General features: G+C 41.1%; 1 protein-coding gene across 6 annotated transcripts in view; it reads left to right on the top strand.

Moving 5' to 3' along the window:
• nbas (NBAS subunit of NRZ tethering complex) overlaps window positions 1–23,430 on the top strand; it is a 294,693-nt gene that overhangs the window by 116,811 nt on the left and 154,452 nt on the right. For all 6 annotated transcript variants that reach the window (XM_062983871.1, XM_062983869.1, XM_062983865.1 and 3 more), the window contains exons 28-30: window positions 5,744–5,866; window positions 11,000–11,102; window positions 14,139–14,368. In XM_062983871.1, coding sequence (XP_062839941.1) covers window positions 5,744–5,866; window positions 11,000–11,102; window positions 14,139–14,368 — 456 coding nt within the window. The remainder of the gene's footprint in view (window positions 1–5,743; window positions 5,867–10,999; window positions 11,103–14,138; window positions 14,369–23,430) is intronic.

Raw genomic sequence — 23,430 nt, 5'->3', positions numbered from 1 at the left:
AGAAAGCATTCTACCCTTAGTACAACGTGTCCCTGGGTGTGAGAATGTGTCTTCACAAGAAGTTGAAAGTTGGATGAACGAAGATGATCAGTATGAAATAACTGATGAAGAAATTGTCGCTTTTCTCAATAACAATGGCGACGAAATTGATGATCAAGCATCAACTGTCGAGCCTCTCAAAATCTCACACAAGGAGGGGGTTAGGATTCTAGAATCCGCAATGACATACATCGAGCAACAAGATGAAGCTACGGGGATTGACATAATGATGCTGCAAAGATGGAGAGACTTGGCAGCAAAGAAACGGCACTCATCGGAAAAGCAGGCAAAGATCACAGATTTTTTTAAATCTTCCCAAGACTGAACTTTTTATTGATTTAGTTTTTGACAATGTTGTAACTGTACATTTATTTTATGCAATTCTATCTTTATTTGTAGTCAATTTATTAGTAGTCAATGTTTTTGCAGTCAATGTTTTCAATAAATTGCAATGTTTTGCTGCTAAATTGATAAATACAGTAATTTCTATGTAACGTTACTATTTATTGAACTGCTTTTTCTGTGGATTTGTTATAAAACATGATGTTTTGGTGCTAAATTAATAAATACAGTAATTATTACATAACATTACCATGTATTGAACTGCTTTTTTTGAGGATTTGTTGTCTAATGTGATGTTTTGGTGCATAATTTGTAAAATCATAATGTAATTTGATGTTTAATAGGCTTTTATTTAACCTCTCCTTATTATCCAACATATTCGCTTATCCAACGTTCTGCCGGCCCGTTTACGTTGGATAAGTGAGACTCTACTGTATATCATTTTTCTCACTCCTCCGAGAAAATTGTCAGTCTGCACAGTTTTCAACGATAATTGGAGAATTGCAAAGTTTGGGCATTTTCTGCCCAGAAAACAAGTGTCCTGCATGGAAAATGTCATTTTGTGTGCAAAAATAACATTTCTATGCAAATAGCTATAATCTGTGCAAGCAACATCTTTTTCGCATAGGAATGTTTCTGTATAGAAAATATTTTGTGCACAAAAACAGCACGCCCTTTCATGTACGATAGGTCTCAAGAAGAACATTAATTGCCTATTAAGGATTGTCCTTGCTTTTTCCTAACACATGTGAAAACATCTTTTTGGCCATTTTTTCAAGTGTTATCAATAATAATAATAACTTTATTCTTATATCCCGCCGCATCTCCTAGAAGGGACTCAGGGCAGCTTTCATTGGGACCAAGCCCAGTAGAACAAAATTAATATATATCATCATAAAATATATTTGCATTACAAAGCATTAAACACATAAAAACAATAAAACATCTTAAAAGCATGAACTCAACAACAGCTGATATCCAGTAGCCGAGCACAGTGGGCATGGTCAGAGCTGAAAAAGCATGCCAGGGCTTGTGTAATATACTACAGGGACAGGGATGGTAATAAAGTGCCAAGGCTAGATATTAAATAGGGCTAGAAGCTCTATTTAAGTCAAATTAAGTCAAATTGTTTAACCGATTAGTCAAAGGCACATTGGAACGGCCAAGTTTTCAAGTCTTTCCGGAAGGTGGCCAGGGTGGGCTCTAATCTAGTCTCTCTGGGGAAAGAGTTCCAGAGCCAGGGATCCACCACCAAGAAGGTCCTCTCACTTGTCCCCACCAACTGCGCTTGTGGGAGGTGGGAGCGAGAGAAGGGCCTCCCCAGCAGATCTTAAAGTTTGTGCAGGTTCATAGCAGACGATGCACTCAAATGTTCTTTTCACCATTTTAATATTGAATATTGCATATCTATGCAGACAAATGCAGTCTTTTTCCTGTTTGGCCCTGCACTAGCATTTGGTCATGTTACCTTTACATGTGCAAGTACTATTTTGCTGTTATTATTTACAACATTTATACCCCGCCCTTCTCACCTGAGGGGACTCAGGGCGGCTTACAAAAATTGGCAAAATTTAATGCCCAAAATGCAATCATAAAAACAAAACAATATAAACAGATCCATTAATAACATTGTTAAAACACATTACAAAAACCTTAAAAACGTATATATAATTAATTCCATTCGTCCGAGATCCTCATGCTTCATCCTTAAATCAGGCCATGTCAACTTTGTCATTTACTCATCAAAAGCTTGGGCACATAACCATGTTTTCATGGCCCTTCTGAATCCCAGCAGGGTAGGAGCCTGTCGGATACCTCCAGGGAGGGCGTTCCACAGCCGGGGAGCCACCACCGAGAAGGCCCTGCCCCTCGTTCCCACCAGCCGCGCCTGTGAGGCACCGAGAGCAGGGCCTCTCCAAATGATCCAGATGTTCTCTAGAATAGATGCCAAGACTAACTTTCAATGCAAAATTTGAGAGATGGAGGAGATGATGGGTTGTCCCTGTAGTCTCATTGGGTGGAAATACTTTACTCTCTGGGGTTTATGTTTTCATATATCACAGCTTCCTCAGATGTTGCAAGATAGCCTAACATAATGTTTCAAAATGTCATCAATCCTGAATATCTTTTCAGAGACACCTCTGGCTGTGGATTTTATTTTGCACCTTAAGAATATGATATTTTCTTGGGCCCATTTGGTGAAACAATCTTCCTGCCATGGAGGCTGATGATCCTGTCAATTCCTTGATGGATCGCTATAACAGCGAGATGACCAAGGCAATAGACTTGATCGACCCCAAACATCCTCTCTTGCTGTGTAGAGTCACTCCGGTTCCCTGGTTATCTGAGGAGCTGGCAGTGATGAAGTGCTCGAGAAGGAGACTAGAGTGCTACTGACAGAAAACATGTGGCATCTCTGACCAAGCACGGGCTAGAGCCGCTATTAAGGCCTACTCCACAGTTTTGGGTTGTCGGAGAGCTTCTGCACCCTCCCGAGGGGGGGGCCATCTGAGGACTCGGCAACTTTGTGCAGTGAGTTCGCGCACCATTTTGCAGACAAAATTGCTCAGATATGCTTCAAGTTGGATGCTAGGCTTGATGCAATACCAGATGAGGTAATTGAGGCACCTGTCTGTCTGAGTTTGTGGGATTCATTCCAGCTTGTGCAACCTGATAATGTGGACAAGATCCTCGGAGCGGTGAGAGCAACCACTTCCAATCTGGATTCTTGCCCTTCTTGGCTACTCAAACTTGCCAGAGGAGGGTTGGCAGGTTGGTTTGTGAGAATAATTCCTCGCTAGATCAAGGTAAATTTCCATTAATCCTTAAACAGGCTATAGTGAGGCCAATACTGAAAAAGGCTTCCCTTGACTCCACCATTTTAAATAACTACAGACCAATCCCGAACCTCCCTTTTTTGGGCAAGTTCCTAGAGCGGGTGGTTGCCTCTCAACTCCAGGGATTCTTGGTTGACACTGATTTTCTGGACCAGTTGCAGTCTGGTTTCAGACCTGAGCACAGTACCGAGATGGCTTTGATAGCCTTGGTGGATGACCTCTGCAGAGAGCTGGACAGGGGGAGTGTAACTCTGCTCGTTCTCTACTACTCTTTTTCACCGAAATCCAAAAAAGCACCTTGAATACTGGACCAGTGTCTGGCCGCTGTGATGGGCTGGATGAGGGCGAACAAGCTGAATCTTAATCCTGACATGATAGAGGTCCTCCAGGTCAGTTGAACATCTGACCGGGGTATAGGGTGGTTACCTGTGCCCGACAGGGTTGTATTCCCCCCAAAGACACAGGTCCGCAGTCTGGACGTCCTCTTAGATTCAGCGCTGACGCTTGATGCTCAGGTGTCAGCAGTGGCCAGGAGGGCCTTTGCATAACTGAAACTTGTGCGCCAGCTGCGACCATACTTCGTGAAGTCTGATCTGGCCACGGTGGTCCATGCCTTGGTTACCTCTAAATTGGACTGTTGTAATGTGCTCTACGTGAGGCTGCCCTTGAAGATGGTCCGGAAACTCCAATTGGTCCAACGCTCAGTAGCCAGGCTACTAACTGGAGTGAACTACAGGGAGCAGTCAACCCTCCAGTTTAAGGAGCTCCATTGGCTGCCGTTCATCTTCTGGGCCCAAGTCAAGGTGCAGGTTATCACCTACAAACCCCTGAACGGTTAGGGACCCACCTACCTTTGTGACCACATTTCCCCCTATGAACCTGCACGATCTCTTCGATCGTTGGGGGAGGCCTTTCTCTCGCCCCCGCCTCCATCACAAGCACGGCTTGTGGGGACAAAAGAGAGGGCTTTCTCCGTAGTGGCCCCCCGGCTCTGGAACTCTCTCCCCAGGGAGATTAGGCAAGCACCCACCCTATTATTCTTTAGGAAAAGCTTAAAAACTTGGCTTTTCCAGCAGGCTTTTGGAGAATGAATATTCACCCCCATGACAGGTTCTGTTCCAGTGACTACTACAGTATTTGATGTACTTTATTCTATTCCATCAGTTGGAAATATTTCTAGTGTCTACCCCATCCAAGTCTCCTATTAATTGCAGCACTTTAGTCATCTAATTCATTCTCTAAGTTTACAAGATATACTCCATGCTCCTTGGCCCAGTTTGTTTTTATGAACTTTGCTCTGGTTTTTGAATTGTGTTGAATTGTACTTTGACATTATAGTTATTTCTACCATGTTAATTTGTATAACTGTGTTTTATTTCTTGTGTTTTTATCTGCTGACTATTGTAATTCCCGGGCTTGGCCCCATGTAAGCCGCCCCGAGTCCCTTCGGGGAGATGGAGGCGGGGTATAAAAGTAAAGTTGTTATTATTATTGACACAAAGACAGAGTATGACACAGCAAGTGAGATGTATATGCTGGATTTTATATCACAAAATCACAAGTCGAACACTTCCCAAGTGTTTAGGACTGTGTGATGTATTTTCGGATGATGCGTGCAGATCCCAGTAAAGTGGCCTTTTGCAGTTGACAGATCGTGATTTTGTCAATGTATATTGTTTCCAAATGCCGGCTGAGATCTTTTGGCACGGCACCCAGTGTGCCGATTACCACTGGGACCACCTGTACTGGTTTTTGCCAGAGTCTTTTCAGTTCAATTTGAGGTCCTGATAACGGCTGAGTTTTCCCTGTTGTTTTTCATCAATGTGACTGTCACCTGGTATGGCGACATCAATAAACCAAACTTTTTTCGGCTCGGGCCCTACCTATCTCCGTGATCGCATCTCCCCCTATGAGCCAGTGCGGACCTTGAGATCATCCGGGGAGGCTCTTCTCGCGCTCCCCACCACCGTCTCAAGTGCGGCTGGTGGGGACAAGGGAACAAGCCTTCTCGGCAGTAGCCCCCTGGCTCTGGAATGCACTGCCAAAAGAGATCAGGCAATCCCCTTCATTATCCAATTTCCGTAAGGAACTGAAGACCTGGTGGTGTCGGCAGGTTTTTGAGTAATTACATTGGAATACCGCCGATTTCTGGGCCTGAATATATTGCACAAGATTTCCCTAGCCTAAAATGATACATTTTAATATATTGGGTTTATGGTTCCTGTCCCCTTGATCTGGTCATGTAAGTGTTATTTATTGTTATAATTGTATTATTTTACTTTGTTTAATAATGTGTTATTATGTTGTTATGTAATGTTTGTGTTGTTTTTATGACTGGAAACCGCCCTGAGTCCCATCCGAGAGATAGGGCGGTATATAAATAAAGTTTTATTATTATTATTATTTCTTTTCCACAACCATGATGTCTGGTGTGTTGTGTTCCAAAACTACTTGTTGTCGTTGTTGTTGTTATTTTGTAACGGCATTATATGATCGTTTAACGGTACATATGATTGTTATTGCAGTGTTTCAGAACTTTTGGAGAAACATGAACTCCAGAAACCAGTATTGTTTGTGAAAGAAACACAGAACAACCCAGAAGAAGCGCACAAGCTGATGATTAGGTTAACCAGGCATACTGGCCGCAAGTGAGTAGTTCATAGCAACAGTGTTGAATGTCTTGACTGACGTTTTCTTTCTTCATCTGTTTGAAAATGAACTACCCTATTTATTCAAGTCTAATGTGCACTTTTTTTTGGCTAAATGACCTTGCCAAAATTAATGTTCACATTAGATTTGAGTCATATGGCAATCTTAGTGCAGGCCTAAAGCAAAAGGGGAAGTTGCTTCAGGAGCTGCACCTGGAGCCCCTATTTGAGAGACCTCATCTCTAATTTAATGGCCATGGCTCAATGCTATGCCATTCTGGGATTTATAGTTTGGTGAGTCACCAGCAGAAGGCTCAAGACCTTGTAAAACTACATGATTTCATAGCATTGAGCCAGAGCAGATAAAGTGTTATCAGAAGTTCTTTGCACCATTACTATTGAATATTGCATGTACATTTCCTGGTCCATTCTACAGCATAGATGTACCCATTCCATTTTCCTTTCTGCTGCTGGAAGCTTTGTTGTTCAAACACTTTATTTTTTAAAGAAGGTATTCTAAGCAGGCAGCAACTATAAAGACCAAATGACAAAAAGTTCACCTTTTGCAGCTTTTTGTGCATTACATTCGGGAACAAATACTTTTTGTTGTTTCAAGGTTTTGAAAGTTGAGATGCACTATAGGTACGATCACACATTAGACTCAAGTAAATACAGTGTTTCTTTACAAGTAATTACATTAAAAATTGGCAATTTTTGCTTCTTCAAATACAGTTGAGCTACATGTTTCATTATCCTCTTTTCACTGGTTATGCTTGTTGGACTAATGGATTATGACCTCTTAGGATCATAACCTATTGGGTAGCAGAGTTTCAGGAGTGTTCCTTTAGCTTATTGGGTAATAGAAGATCACTTGGCATGTAAATATCTTGTTTCTACTCGATGCTCTTAGTAGACAAAATTCAAGTAGACTTCTTTAAATAACAAGTTTGTTTTACTCACAACTTAATGTATTTAAAGATACAGGTACATTTCTTATCAGGTTAAGCTTTAAAACGTTTCAGTTTGTATCTTTAACTTATAGTCTTTAACAGTCTCTTTAAAACTATATTGCTCTGTATAGCCCTCTTTTATAACAGTCTACTTGTCGAGACACAGAGGCCTTGTTTCCAAAGAGTCAGTTGTAAACAAGAGTTGCCAAAGCCAGCTGATGTCCCAAAGTCTCCGTAAAAGGAGTCCGAGCAAAACGCCGTTTTCCAGGTGGTCAAACAGAGCCGTAGTCGAGTTAATCCAAAGGTCGAGGAAGGGAGAAAGCCACATTCACGATAAGCCAGTCCAAACGTTATCTCTAGGGTAGTCAAAACAGAGCCGTAGTCAAATCAATCCAAGAGTCCAGGAAGGGAGAAAGCCACATTCACGATAAGCCAGTCCAAACATTGTCTCTAGGGTAGTCAAACAGAGCCGTAGTTGTCAAGAGTCAGACGCCAGTTAACATACAAAACAGAGTTTATTCCGAAGATAAGCCAGAAAATAACATAAACACAGGAAATATCCTTGAAACACTTCACTTTTCAGTGTTTCGAGAGTAGATTGGACAATAAAAACTCAAAAAACGAGCCACGCTAATTTCCCATGCTGGCATTCAATAAAAAACTAAATAACGCTTCAATTCAGCTTTGGAAAACAAATAGAGTTAATTGCTGGAAAATAAACAAACTAGAAAAGCAATAAAGCTGCTTCCACGGTGCAGATAAGCTGAAAGCCTCAAAGGGATGATGAATAGCTGTCGTCAGAGGAATCCAAGGTCAGGTCAGGAGGCAGCAGAAATTCTGAAAGACAAACCAATAGTCAGAAGCCGGGAGTAGCCGTCAGTCAGAGGGTGTAGACAGAAGCCAGGTCAAATTCAATCCAAAGTCCGAAGACGGTGCAGTCATCCAAAACAAGTCCACGATAAGACACAGCAAGAGCCAAGCTAGGTGATATCAGCAGATTCAAATCATAGTCCAAGTCCAGTCTTCATGGAAACACAGAGATCCCAATGGCGCCTCAGCAACACCTTGCCACACGCAAAGTGCAGTGGCCAAACATTCCCGTTTTATTCCCCTTCCTCCTGGGTGACCAAACACTCAACACCCAAACACCAGGTGTCCCAAATCTACTCAGAGTCTGAACTCCACACAGCTAGAGCTCGTGGATCTGGAGTACCTAGCAATTCGTCAGAGTCCCAATCATCCTGCCCACACTTAGCCCCATGAACACTTAAAGAACCATCCTCCCTTCTCCAAGCATCCGAATTGGGATCAGCTCCTGCAGAAACCCCAGGTTCAGAAGTATCCATAGGCCCCAAATCCCCAGACATCTCCAGTGGCTGTGCCCATTCAGTGCCCGCTTCCCCAGCCACCACCTGTTCCTCAGCATCCATCTCCCCATCTGAATCTTCCTCAGAAGATCCCCCATATAGCTCTCTAAGTCGCTTCCTGCGCAACTCCTCCAGTGAACCCTCATCACGAGGGTTTTTTCTTCCTCTTCGAATTCCATCACCATCAACCATAATCCCCGAAGGCGCAGTCACAACAGTAGTCAAATCAATCCAAGAGTCCAGGAAGGGAGAAAGCCACATTCACAATAAGCCAGTCCAAACGTCGTCTTTAAGGTGGTCAAACAGAGCCGTTGTCGAATCAATCCAAGTGTCCAGTAAGGGAGAAAGCCACACTCACGATAAGCCAGTCCAAACATCAAGGATTCCCAGTTAACAGAACTCCAAGCTGCAGAACCCGAACCCAAACCCCAACACGAGAACAGGCAGCAACAAAACACACACGATACGTAACCGACACTTTGCCTTCTGCAAGCATTCCCTATTTCAGAGCCTTCTTTTAACTTACACATCATTATCCGATGATGAGCTGGCCTCCACCCCATCATCATCACTAGCAGCTGTCCTTGTCTTCACACCCGAACCCCTGTTTCCATTCCTCCAGTTTCTCCATCTCCTGTCAAGACTTAGATTTCCCCATGACTCAGATGTATCTCCCGTCTGCCAATCCTCATGTCCCGAAAACCCTACAAACATGTTGCTAGAAGTTGTCTCTGCACATATATTCCTAATATCTTGAACCTTAGTCCAATCCATTGTGTTCTCCCCATCCTCATCACTCCGAGACCCATCATCCCCAGAGAAACCCATAAACGATTCACTATCTGTGGGAGCAGTGAATATATCCCGGATCTTCTTCCTCTCCCGTTCTTCATAAGATTCCTGCTCCCTAGTAACCCTCTTTGTGCCTTTATTCACATCCACCACATTTCCTTCCACGCTCATTGACTCCTTGCCACTTGAAAACCCTTCGAATGTGTCTTCATCAGTAGGCGCCATAAGTATATCCCGAATCCGTTCCCTTTGTTGTTCGTTATCTGACACCTGCTCGCGATTACCCCTTGTTCCCCTACTGGTACTGCTACTACTGCTTGCAACATTACTTGCTGACTCAACTACAATACTACTTCCAAAGAAACTCAAGCCTCAACTGACTTCTAACTTCTAACACTGGCATTAGTACTCAAACAAGCTCAAGCCTCAACTGTCATCCTTTTTAAAACTGCATTCTGAACTGTCACTAAACTAGTCACGTGGTCTACAGCCCCTCCCACTGACTGAAGTACATAGAGATAAGAAACGTCAAACCAAAGGAGACATATACTTCAGAAAATAAACCGACACAGTATTAACAGACAAAACATTAGAGGCCTGAGAAGGTTGCTATATCCTACAATGCTGGCTAAGAGTGACTTGATATATTGTACAGACCAATAGCATGTTAGTAGTGATGCCCAATCTTTCTACCAAAACTGGGACTCAAGATGGTCTATAATACAAGGAGAATACAGACAGAAATTTACAAAAAGTGAACATTAAAATGGAATTAAATTATTCACAATATTAAAATAATTCAAACCTACATTTTAAAAAATAAAAACCTGTTACCAAAAGTCCAGTTTCAAAAAAACTGTTCAGTTTCAAACACTCTGTAGGGAAGATCTTTCCAAACATTTCATGTTGGTGACACACTTTGTAGACGTGCACATACCTAAATTCTAGTAATGAAATCTATAGGATCACAACATATCTCATGAAAATATTTCATTAATACTTTTAAAAATACATTATTTGTAAGATGATAACGTACATTTTCAATTTTTTTTTGCAATTCCTTGTTGCATTTGCGCAGCACACCTACACACTGAAGCTGACACAAAATGTGTCACGACACAGAGTTTGGAAAGCTGTTCTGTAGGGCATCACATGTGTGTTTGAAAAGGCTTAAATGTTGATAGGTGTTGCTATGAAATTTTGGCTTTTCCAGTATAGGGATTATTGAACAAAAGAAAAAAATCAGGATTGTGAGACAGAGGAAAGGTGGAAAAATCAGAGCTTAGGAAAGCTCTATTTTTGCTGCTGCTGCTGTTATTCTAAAAACTGTCCAACCAGCATATTCAACGGCCATGCTGATTGAGGCATTCTGAGACATATAGTCCAAAAATAACTTTCCCAACTGTATGTATATATGTGTGTATGGAGGGGGGAGTGAGTTTGTGGCACACTAAGTCTTGAGGATGTCCTTGTGCACTTTATTTTCCACAGTACATATGACATTATTACTCACATATGAATAAAGAACCAAAAACGGGCCTCTTTTCTTGCTCATCCTTTCTTGGATCCACAGTTCATGGAAGTACAGATGTTATTCCCAATTCAAGGCTAGTTGATGTTGAAGTGAAGGCCAACACTGCAAGTACAGAGAATACATTCTTGGCTGAGAGTAGCGTATTACACTCTCAGTCTCTTAGTATAAATATACTATTTGATCCAGGATGCAGTTTATGTCGCTAAGGAAGCAGTAATTTGAAGCAAGCAACTCTGTCAACCTTGGTTCTGCACCTGTTTATATGAGTGTAATAAAATCTGCTTCCCATATAGAAATGTCATGAGGTTCCCTGAGATACTGCATATGAAGCACTGTATAACTAATAATTTAGCGTGAATGTTTTCAATGCAAGTGTGCTGTTCCCATTGGGGGTATTTGCGTGGCTTTTAGGATGAAATACTTAATCTCCATGTTGACACATTTTCACGAAGCTATTTGCTTATAAATGTTGATCTTTATCTCTTAAAAGGCAGCCTCCTGTTAATGAGATGCACTGGATGGGGTTATTGCAAGATATGCTGGAGATGCAGCAGAATGTCTACACGTGCTTAGAGCCGGACACGTGCTATGAGGTGACCCTTTCTTTTTGTGCCTCCATTTGTGGAGGACTTCTTGGTGGTGTGATGCCCACTTTATTAGTTAACTCTAGACATGTAACAATGAATTCACGATCAGTTTCTGTCTCACAAACATTTAAGGAAATACTTAAATGTTCTCCATCTTTCAGAGTAGGCTCTCCATCTGCATAGCTGTTAGGTCCACCTTGCTAATTGACTTTGCCTAACAAATGATCTTCTCATGAGCCTCTGGCAGTAAATACTAGTCACTGTTTGGTGGTGAGGCATGTTATTTAAACATTGGATATGGAAGTTCCATATTATTTAAGGTAACTTGGTTTTCTACCAGACTGGAGTTTTTGATGAACCCATATCAGGTGGTGAAGAGTTAGGTTGACATAACCTTGGAGGAGGAGGTGTGTGCATGCACTTCATACTAGAGAAAAGGATCATAATCCCATTACATGTTTCTTCCTATTAACCATGGCTCAAGGTGCACTTTACTGTAGAACTAAGGCAATTTGACACTGCTGACTGCTAGAGCTCAGTGCTATGGACTCATGGAGTTGTATTTTTCTAATCCTTCTTTGCTAAAGAGTGTTGGTGCTTACAAAACTACAAATCCCAGGACTCTATAACATTGAGCAATGGTAGTTAAAATCGTGTCAAAGTGCATCAATTGTATAGTGTAGAATCAGCCTCATCATGAGCTGCATTTATTATGCATCATTGACAATGCCACTAAAGACATCTCTCTGCCTCTGTAATGCAGGGACCACCTCATTTTAAAATTGAATTCCGTTCCCACAATGTTCTTTGGCTATTTCAACTTTTTAAAAAATACTGCAGAAGAGAAACACTACTGACAAATATATATGGTATTTGGCCATATTCAGTTAAAAAAAAACCTGAAGCGCAGTTTCCTGCCATTGAACAAACTAATTATAAAACACTGGTGAAATCTAAAAGACATGAAAAATGTAGATGGGAAACTTGAACTTCTTAATGTTCAGAAACTCTGAAATAGAATTGCTAACTAAACAATATATGTGAAGATGAATGGCCTTCTGGATCACTGTTATGTTTATTAAATGGTTCACTGAGCAGAAAGTTCATTTTTAATAATGTCGCACAGGGTATGTAACAAACTCTTGATAGATGTTTTCCTCTTTGCATTTCAAGTAAAATGCAAAATTCTGTTCTACACAAAATTGTTTGTATATATTCAAGATGAAATTGTCATTAAGTGAATTACAATGAGTGGTTTCTGTTTTGAATATGCAAAGATTACATGAAATTGCTCTTTATCTGTAGTGTGTAAGTCTTTGTGGTTTATAATTTACCTTTCAAAATCTGACATCCGTTAGCATTTACATAACCGTATGGCAGCTTATACACTTCATTGCTTATATTTTCTCATCTTTAAGACTCTGAAGAGATGCTGACAGCAAATTAGAAAACTTCTGAGAAACACAATAGGAAAATGGCATATGGAGTTTAAATTGAAAACTGAAGCTGATTCCTCCTTCAAAAAAGTGCACTAAGAATATATACATCATTTGAGGAAAAATGAGCTACAGTTATAAAATCGTAGAGTTGGAAGAGAAAACAATGACAATCCAGTCCAGCCGCATGCCATTCAGGAATACATAGTCAAAGCACTCCTGACAGATGGATATTCAGTCTCTGTTTAACACTCCAAAGCAGTATATCCCACTGTCAAACAGTTCAAAAAGTAATAATATTCTGGTGGAATCTTTTCCTGCAGTTTGAATTTAGTTTTCCACTGGTAATATGTAGTCTTGTGCATTTGTATAGAATCACTATCCATTTCTGGTTGTTTCATCCGTAAGACCCCATTTTCATTTTCTAGTACCTCTCCCAAAAAGGGTGTCTTTCCAAATTAGCTTTTTCTTCCCGGGTGCGAAAAAATGAAAATTTTGTCCCATTGGCGGCAATGGACGGGCTTCCCATGCTCCCTTTTTCCTCAGTTTTAGTGCTAGAGGGATGAAACAAGCCAGCTCCACCGCCATTTCTCACTGTCGTTTTTCCCTTCAATCGGGAAACCTACCTTACGCCACTGCTGAGGTCTCTTCATTGGAGCTACAGGTGGACACACAGTGGGATCCTTGGTGTGGGGCTGGAACGTACCACATTTGCTGGTGGATTGCTGGGGCTTGCCCTTCATCACATTTGCTGGAGGCCTTGGTTCACACTGTGCAGGCCCAGAAAGGCACTGGCAGATGTGGCTGCTTTCTGTGCTTGCACGTCACACACACACTCTTCTTTCCAAGGAGAGAGAGTGTGTGTGGCGTGCAGGCCCAAAGTGCCTGCGCCTGCCAGGACCTGTAGGCAAGCACCGAGTACCTCTTACTCTGTGCTCGGTTGCAGGCCCTGACATGCGCGGACACTTTTGGCCTGCAAGCCACACTCGCACTCTCTTTCCAAGGACCTGCAGGCCCAAAGCACCTGCCAGTGCCTTTCTGGGCCTGATCATATATCCTCCAATATATGTGAGCATTCCCTTCCCCATGCAGAAATGTTATGTTCATTTCTGCTGTGGAAGATGACATGGTTTAGTGGCTGAGCACCTTCAATCTTTGGCCTCTTTTGGTAGGACTAGAAAAACATCTTGCCTAAAATCCTGTTTCTAGCCTGGGCCATAGATAGACCAGTGTGATGCTTACTTATGCATCCTTGGAAGACCACATCAGCAGAATTTCCAGTGAAAAGCATATTAGATGTGCTTCTGTTTAATCATTTATTTAAAAAAATCAGTGGAATATACTTGAGACAGTTTTTTTTGTTTTGTTTTTTTTATAAATGATTAAGCAGAGAGTCTCATCTCTGGAGGTTTTTAAGTAGAGGCTGGATGACCATTTGCCAGTAATGCTTTGATTCTGTGTTTCTGCCTGGCAAATGGTTGGATTGGATGGCCCTTGGGATCTCTTTTCCAACTCTATGATTCTCTCTAATATTATTAGTCTGCCCTTAGAGGGAAAATGTCTCCCTGAATGTTTGTTTAACAATTTCTGCCTTTCTATTTTGTAGATATTTGCAGAAAGCCTTCTGTGTTCAAGCCAGCTGGAGAACATTCATTTAGCTGGGCAAATGATGCATTGTAGCATTTGGTCAATTGATCCTCCTGTTAGTGCTGCTTCTAAAGGAAAATCGCAATACCGAGTCAGCTATGACAAAAGCCTTGAATTGGTTTTGGCTGCCAGCAGAGAGTATTTCAATTCTTCAACCAGTTTGACTGATACTTGCATGGATCTGGCCAGGTAAACCAACCCACACTCAGCATCCCCCTGTCCCCCTTCAACTTTTAGATCAGAATTGGGGAGATTTCAGGCTTATAAAATTTGCATAATTTTTCGATAGAATTTCAAGGTCTGTTAATTCATTTTAGTGCCAAAGCTGAATCATGCATACACACCTTTCCACACACACATTTCCCATTTTCTTCTAAGCTTTCTTGATATTAGGAACCTAATTTAGGAAGCAAACCTCCCTCCTGCCCCACAATAACTGTTAAATCATTGGGAGCCAGAACACTTTAATGATGCACCTATTAACTGGGAAATCTACTACCCCTTACAAACTTAAGCATTTTTGAGAACTTAAGTGTGCATCATTCTACACTATAGAATTAATGCATTTGACACCACTTTAACTGTTATGTCTCAATGCTATGGAATCATAGGAGTTGTCATTTTACACAGTCTTTAGCTTTCTCTGCCAAAGCGTGCTAGTGTCTCACCAAACTAAATCCCAGGGTTTCATAGCAAACTGTATATTTGCACCCCCAATTATTTCTGAAGTTGCTATACAGTAGAGTCTCACTTATCCAAGCTAAATAGGCCGGAAGAAGCTTGGATAAGCGAATATCTTGGATAATAAGGAGGGATTAAGGAAAAGCCTATTAAACATCAAATTAGGTTATGATTTTACAAATTAAGCACCAAAACATCATGTTTTACAACAAATTTGACAGAAAAGCAGTTCAGTACGCAGTAATGTTATGTTGCAATTACTGTATTTACGAATTTAGCACCAAAATATCATGATATATTGAACATTGACTACAAACATGGCTTGGATAAGCCAGAATCTTGGATAAGTGAGGCTTGGATAAGTGAGACTCTACTGTCTATGCTAACACTATACTGGAACTAAATGAACCCTTGATAATTCTAGTGTGTGGCAGTCTATTTGGCAACAGTTATCCATGATATTTATTGCAATTCTGTGTGTGATTGTCTTTAAAGATGATCTTGAAGCTTGGAGAACATACCAGGTAGCCTACTAACAGATGTGGAGTATCATGTGATCACATCACTTGAGTATTGAAAGAGTTGCATTGCATCCTGATGTTTCTTGAGTAATGTGCAAAGATGTTATTTTTAACATTTAATTCTTTAAGTCAGTGCTTCTCAGGCTATATCTGATGTAAGGTACGAGCAGGGTTTTTTTTTTCCTCCAGTGTGCTGAGGACTGGCATTACATTTGCTCCTATCAGCTACAACCGTTTCTTTCTTACCTGGAAATGTGCACTGGTCCAGGGACTGTCCTTTTTGAGTATCATTAATTTAATTTAATTATCCTAGTGCAGCAAGCTCTGGTGTGGGCTGGTCCATGAGATCACAAAAAGTCGGAAGCGACTGACTGAATGAATAAACAACAGTGCAGCAAGCTTCCCTTACCTGCAGTGGTCAATGGTCAGACTTTTTCCTATATAACTTCCAAGCACAGGAATGTACTTCCTCTAGAGTTGCATCTCATCTCTTGTGCCCCTGTGCTTTTAAATATATATACTTCATATTTAATTGTTTATTACATTTTTATTGGATTGTTTCCTTTAAAAAATATACATACACATACAACCTTGGTTTGTTTCAGAAAAGCAGCCTGAAAATTCTGAAAATAAACACAAGCAAACCCAAACCTGTAATTTGCCTCCATAATATTTTTACCCTGTTAGGGAATTTGAGCAGGAGCAGTAATCAGCAAATGCAATGTAACAGTACATTGTGATTATATCTGTGTAAACTGCACAGCTGTAAAATACAAATGTAGTTGCTCTCTGCAGAATGTCTCCATGCATCTCCACCTGCACGCTTTCCGAATGTAAGGCTCACCTAAGTAGTAAGGAGATGAAAACAAATTGATTTTTTAAAAAGAAAAGACCCAGCAGCCTTGAGCGTACACTGCTCAGGAAATACTTGTAATTTATTTATCAGCTGCCATAGGGGCTGTGTAATGCTTTAGAGAACAAATAAAAAGACATACTTTATAACATCTTCCAGAGTCCATGACTCGATAAAATAATGAGATTTTTTAAATAAAGAAGTTTGTTAGTATTAAATTAAGGTGGTATTAAGAATTACTTGTCTGCTTTCTTGTCTACGTGCTAAATTTATGTAGCTATGGTTACAATTATTTAATGTTTCATTTAAAACATCAGTCAGATCTTTTTCTCTTAATCATAAACAAGTAGGATATTGGGATAAAATTAGAAGCGTGGATCAGAAATTGTTTTCTTAAAATTCCTGCTGTGAGAACGGCTTAATTATGTGCACCTTAACACAAATTAAAAATTTTGTTACTAGGACTAAATGTTGGGGAGTGTTCCATAAGCTAGATACAATACAGTGTGTGTCTGTTGTTGAAGTACAAGGTGGGATTAACTGACATTTCTACATTTCCTGATTTGAAGAGAAGAACACAGGCAAAGTATTACAGAGCCTACATCTCAGACCCCTTCCACACAGCTGTATGAAATCCACATTGAACTCGATTATATGGCAGTGTGGACTCAGATAATCAAGTTCAAAGCAGATATTGTGGATTATCTGCCTTGATACTCAGGGTTATATGGCTGTGTGGAAGGGCTCTCAGGTGCAAGTCTTCTCTCTTTCCTCCCCAATATCCATGTCATTGCATGAAGGAATGTATTTTTCCATTTTGGTATTGGAAAGATCTTTCTCAACATCTTTCACAAGAAGGTCCAGCAGTTCTAAGCTGCCTTTCTCTAATGGTCCTTTGCATTTTGGGTACCAGTGCAGGGTAAAAGAGTTATTGTCTCCACCACTCTTTGGGGGAAAGGCCTTTGGTAAGAAGGAGCATTTCTTTTTTGATATGCTTTGTTATTAGAATCCCTAGACGTAGATGTGCATAACTCTCTTATTTTTCTTTTAAGCAATACTTTACTTACCTAGGTGATCCCTCGTAGTTCGAGGATGATGGTCTTCCATCTGTGGGTTCTTAGATGGCTGAAGAGATGTATTCTTGATCTGCATGTTCTACCGCAGTGAGGACATCAGTTTCCAGGTGGAAGGCGGTCCCGGTCAGGGTTGACTTGACGGGCCTTCCTCTTGGCACATTTCTTCCTTAAACCCTCCGCAGCACTGCTGGTCACAGCTGACCTCCAATTAGAGCACTCAAGGGCCAGGGCTTCCCAGTTCTCAGTGTCTATGCCACAGTTTTTAAGGTTGGCTTTAAGCCCATCTTTAAATCTCTTTTCCTGCCCACCAACATTACGTTTCCCGTTCTTGAGTTCGGAGTACAGCATCTGCTTTGGGAGACGGTGATCAAGCATTTGGACAATGTGGCCAGTCCAGCGGAGTTGATGGCGTAGGAGCATCGCTTCAATACTGGTTTTTGCTTCTTCCAGTACGCTGGCATTTGTCCGCCTGTCTTCCCAAGCGATTTGCAGGATTTTTTTGAGGCAACACTGATGGAAATACTCCAGGAGTTGAGTGTGATGTCTGTAGACCGTCCATGTTTCACAGGCGTATAGCAGGGTTGGGAGGACAATGGCTTTATAAACGAGCACCTTGGTATCTCTACGGATGTCCCGATCCTCAAACACTCTCTGCTTCATTTGGAAAAATGCTGCACTCGCAGAGCTCAGGCGGTGCTTTATTTCAGTGTCGATGTTGACTTTTGTGGAGAGGTGGCTGCCAAGGTAGTGGAAATGGTCAACGTTTTCTAATGTGACACCATTAACCTGTATTCCTGGCATTGCAGAGGGGTTAGCTGGTGCCTGTTGGAAGAGCACTTTGGTTTTCTCGATGTTCAATGAGAGGCCGAGCTTCTCGTATGCTTCTGCAAAGGTGTTTAGAGTGGCTTGTAGGCCTTCTTCTGAATGTGCACAGACTACGTTGTCATCGGCATATTGGAGTTCTATAACAGATGTTGTGGTGACCTTGGTTTTGGCTTTCAGTCTGCTGAGGTTAAATAGCTTGCCATCTGTCCAATAGATGATTTCCACTCCGGTGGGAAGCTTCCCATCAACAAGGTGAAGTATCATAGTGATGAAGATGGAAAATAAAGTAGGAGCAATAACACATCCCTGCTTGACACCTGATTCCACCTTAAATGAGTCACTTTGGGAGCCGTTGCTGTCCAAGACTGTTGCCATCATGGAGGAGCTGCAGGATGTTCACAAATCTGTCAGGGCACCCAACTTTTTGGAGGATGGTCCAGAGAGCACTGCGATTCGAATGCCTTTGCGAGGTCAATGAATGCCATTTACAGAGGTAGATTTTGTTCCCTGCATTTTTCTTGGAGCTGTCCTGCAGTGAAGATCATGTCCACTGTTCCTCTGGAGGGGCGGAAGCCAGTCTGGGATTCTGGGAGGGTGTCTTCCAAGACAGGGAGTCTGTTCTATCCCCTTTCTTGAAAAGGGTGATGATGGTGGCATCCTTAAAGTCTGCTGGGATTTTCTCGGTCACCCACACCTTTTCAATGAGCTGGTGGAGTTGTTATATCAGCTCAGGTCCACCCTCTTTGAAGATTTCAGCAGGGATCCCATCAGGTCCGCAGGCTTTGTTGTTTTTGTGTTGGCTGATGGCATTGCTGACTTCTTCCAAAATAGGCAGTGCTGCAAACTCATCCCTGGTTTGTTGTTGCGGGATTTGTGAGAGGGCCTCTTCGGCCACATTGGAGCTGCAATTCAGCAGGTTCTGGTAGTGCTCTTTCCAACATAGAGCAATTGATGTTTTGTCCTTCAGAAGTTTGGTTCCATCTGATGAGCGTAGAGGCTGTATGCCATGGTTTCTTGGTCCGTAAATTATCTTTGTGGCTTTGAAAAATCCCTGAGCATCATGGGTATCTGCAAAATGTTGGATTTCTTCAGCCTTCTTTGTCCACCAGATGTTCTTGAGTTCTCTGGTCCTTCTTTGGACCTCAGCTTTTGCACTGGCATAGATCTTTTTCTTAGCAGCACAGTTGGTGTCTCTCTGCCATGTTTGGAAGGCTTTCCTTTTGTTATCAATTAGCTTTTGGATCTCTTTGTCATTATCGTCAAACCAGTCTTGATGTTTCTTAGTTTGGTATCCAGTGGTTTCTTCGCAGGCTGTGATGGAGGACTTCAGTTTGTTCCAATGTTCCGCAACATTTTAAGGGTGTTCTATGGGTAGATGATCCTTGAGTGTTGTTTGGAGAAGGGCTCGTTTGGAGGGCTCCTGGAGAGCTTGGGTGTTCATTTTATACCTTATTTTTCTTCCTCGGAGTCTGCGTTTGGGGGCGATCTTGATAGCCATCATGGATCGGATTAACCTGTGGTCTGTCCAGCAATAGTGTTAGCTATACAGACAGTCCCCGGTTATGGACACAATAGGCTTTGTAGGTTTGTTTTTAAGTTGAATTTGTATGTAAGTCAGAACAGGTACCATATATACTCGACTATAAGCCAACCCGAATATAAGCCGAGGCACCTAATTTTACCAGAAAAACACTGGGAAAACCTATTGACTCGAGAATAAGCCTAGGGTGGGAAATGCAGTAGCTCCTGGTAAATTTCAAAACATAATAATAAAAATAGATACCATTAAAACTACATTAATTGAGGCATCAGTAGGTTAAATGTTTTTGAATATTCATTTGAAGGAAAAATAGTAAACTAGCTGTGTAACTTTAAAAGTACAAAACCTTAGCTCAATCAGTAACCAATCTAAAACACAAAACTGCATTCTTCTTCATCTGTATGTCCAAACAGAACTTCAGCTTTAGCTGGTGTGAGGTTATCAGCATAGACATTGTCATCCCCACTGAATTCGCAGTCATCATGGAAGAGGAAGGCATGCAGCTTTTCTCCTCTTGGCACAGCAACTCAGCTGGGATGTTGTGCCTAGAGGAGGGGGCAGGAAGGTGTGTAGGTGGTGAACCACACACCTTTCTCTTCTCTCTCGGCACAGATACACAGCTGGGTTGCTGTGCCAAAAGGGGAGGAGGTGCGCAGCTGATAGAAGCCCTGCAAAAGGACTTCTTTCAGCCTCCACACTTTCCCGCTGGGACCTTCACTTGAGTATAAGCCTTTTTACCATTAAAAATGTGCTGAAAAACTCGGCTTATACTCGAGTATATATGGTACATTTTTAAGTGTATCTCCCGCCAACATTTTTTTTAAAAAAATTGGATAGCACAAGGAAGGTTGACACCCCTATAGTGTTTGTTTTGCTGTCTGTGTCCCAGTTTAGAAGATTTCTACTACTATTACAATTGGATTTTGAAAAAAATTGGCTTGTGGTAGAAATAAGGATTGATGAGAAAGCTTCAGTAGAGATACCTTTTCACTATGATAATAACTCTTTCAGGAGTGAATTTCCCTTCGTGCAGATAGATTTCCTCTCAGTACTTGTTTCAGCCCCTTTCTTAACTATTGAGTCATATGTAAGTTGGAGGTCTGTGACTCGGGCACTGCCTGCATTGGTTTTTCAGTTTGGCTTCCTTCTTTCTAGTTCTCCTTCCAGTAAGAAATAGGAAAGAGGCACACTCATAAATAATTGCTGGAGTCTCTGGGACAAACTTTCCATTCTTGGTAGGAGGGCCATATGCTTGAAACTGAGTAAAGTGTGTGGGATTGCTGGAGGAGGTCAACATAGGGTGCATCTACAGTAGAAATGATGCAGTTTGACAAATTTTAATTGCTATGGCTGAGTATTATGGAATCATGAAAACTATAGCTTTATAAGGAGCCCCCAGTGGCGCAGCAGCTAAACTGCTCAGCTGCTGAACTTGCTGACCGAAAAGTTGACAGTTCAGATTTGGTGAGCGGGGTGAGCTCCCGCTGTTAGCCCCAGCTTCTGCCAACCTAGCAGTTCAAAAACATGCAAATGTGAGTAGATCAAAAGGTACTGCTCCGGTGGGAAGGTAACGGCGCTCCATGCAGTCATGCCAGCCACATGACCTTGGAGGTGTCTATGGACAATGCCTGCTCTTCGGCTTAGAAATAAAGATGAGCACCAACCCCCAGAGTCGGACACAACTAGACTTAATGTCAGGGGAAAACCTTTACCTATGGTCTTATTATTATTATTATTATTATTATTATTATTATTATTATTATTATTAACAATAATACACTTTATTGGTATTCCACCCTTCTGTCCTAGGAACTCAGCACTTTAGCCTTCTCTGCCAAAAAGTGTTAGTGTCTCACCGAAATATAAATCCCATGATTTATCCGTAGCATTGAGCCATGGCATTTAAAGTTGTGTCAAATTGCATTCATTTTACAGTCTAGTAAATGCTGCCTTCGAGGGGATGGGAATCCTAGTTAAGGAGGTTCTTTATCTCTCCAACTTCTTTTAATTAAGTTGGAAACCTGTTGTTTTCCCTTGTATATGGATAACATGTCAGAGAAATGGGCCATCATAAAAAAGTGCTCTTGAAAGATTTGAATAGTTTTGTTGTGACAGTCTCATATCCGGTGCAGTAGTGGCACTTCACCCAGGCTTGTTTAATCTTAATAATCAGTCTATTTTGAATGGTTTGGATGAAAGCAAAGAACAATATTTATCTGTGTTTACTTCTAATATAGACCCTCATTCCTCCCACTTCAATCTGCCTTTCCTTCTGTTTTCTTGTTATTTTTCTCCTTGTCAAATGTTGTGGATCTCTTCTTGCCAGTGTTTTTTTTCTTTTGTGAGGGGAGGGTGAGGTTGAAGTTATGATTTTAAAATATATCAAAATGGCAAGACACCTTCTTATTTATTTCTTAAGAAAACTTTTATTTTTATAATATATAATTTTAAAATACCTCTTGCAAGTAAGATACAGAGAGGAAAGAACTTCACTCCCTACCTAGAAAATGAATTCCTTCTTTAGCACCATCACTGCTATCAATGTAAAGTGAAATGCCTGATTTGTTAGCTAGAATTTGCCATTTTCTAGCCTAGTTATATTGTCATTTAAGTGAAAATGGTTCTAGAACAACATCCTTTTTAAAGGTAAGATAAAGACACTAAATATGCTGAAGCATATTTGAGAGAGAGAAAATTCTGTAGAAATAAATTTTCTTAATAATAAATAATATTAAGTACATTACTATTTTACCCTTCCAGCTGGCACATATCCACATCATGAGCTCATGTTAGCCTATAAAATAATTATTTGAGGGCCTTATCAGTTTTTGTAGAGATCTTTAAAATGTAATTTAATTGGATAATTCAAGTGCTCTAGCCGAACTGTTAATAACTGGCTTTTTAATGCCTTCTTTTTGATGAAATAACTGCACTTACTGAAATGTGTTGATTGGTTGGCCATACAGTTCTAGCTATGTTTAAAACAAGAAGGGCACAAATCACACATGCTGCAAGTATCCTTTTGTGGCATCTTGAGTCCATCTGTTCCTTGTTTTTGAAGAGTAAAATTTGAGGTTTGTAGTTGGCTGATTTGGCAAATCATTCTTATTACATCACAGAACTCCAAATCCCAGGATCCATAGGATGAATCTGTGGCAATTATAGTGTCACCACTGTGTAGTGCAAACAAAACCATGTAATGTTTTCTCTTTCCTATCTGATATTCCTTTTTTTTTACACTGCCTCTTTTTAGTGACTTTGAGATCTCATGGGATATATGGGAGTCAGCCTCCTTTTAGGACTTTTTTCTTTACGGTGTTTCTATGTTGTTTCATTTTGTGTTCCCACTGTTTGTATTTCCATAATTGGTGATGCTCAATTATTTGATCAATGTAATATAGTGGCATGTATACAGATATGAAATAAAGACTGAGACCCCATATAGGCTATACCGCTACAGTGTTGCAACCACTCCATCTCTTTTGAGCCAACCGCTATATTCTACCTTAAAAGTCAGACTGTCATACTGAACAAAAGAGTTGTTCCTGGTGAGCAGCATGCCCCCTCCTGCCACTGATCCCCCATGCATCAAGGAGTTGCAATAGGACATTGCAAGATTCCTGCTGCAGGATCTCTTGTTCCATTTTTTGGTGGCAAGGGGCTGGATGTGTCATCCTCTAGTGCCTTGCTCTGTATAGCTGCCCGAGTAATTAAGGTGGGTTTTAGGGATATTTAAAGTCATGGCAAGGATGACA

The sequence above is a fragment of the Anolis carolinensis genome, chromosome 1 (genome assembly GCF_035594765.1).
Source record: "Anolis carolinensis isolate JA03-04 chromosome 1, rAnoCar3.1.pri, whole genome shotgun sequence".
NCBI classification, from domain to species: Eukaryota; Metazoa; Chordata; class Lepidosauria; order Squamata; family Dactyloidae; genus Anolis; species Anolis carolinensis.
The sequence above is the reverse complement of the archived record's forward strand: the minus strand, read 5'-3'. Positions and strand labels throughout refer to the sequence as shown.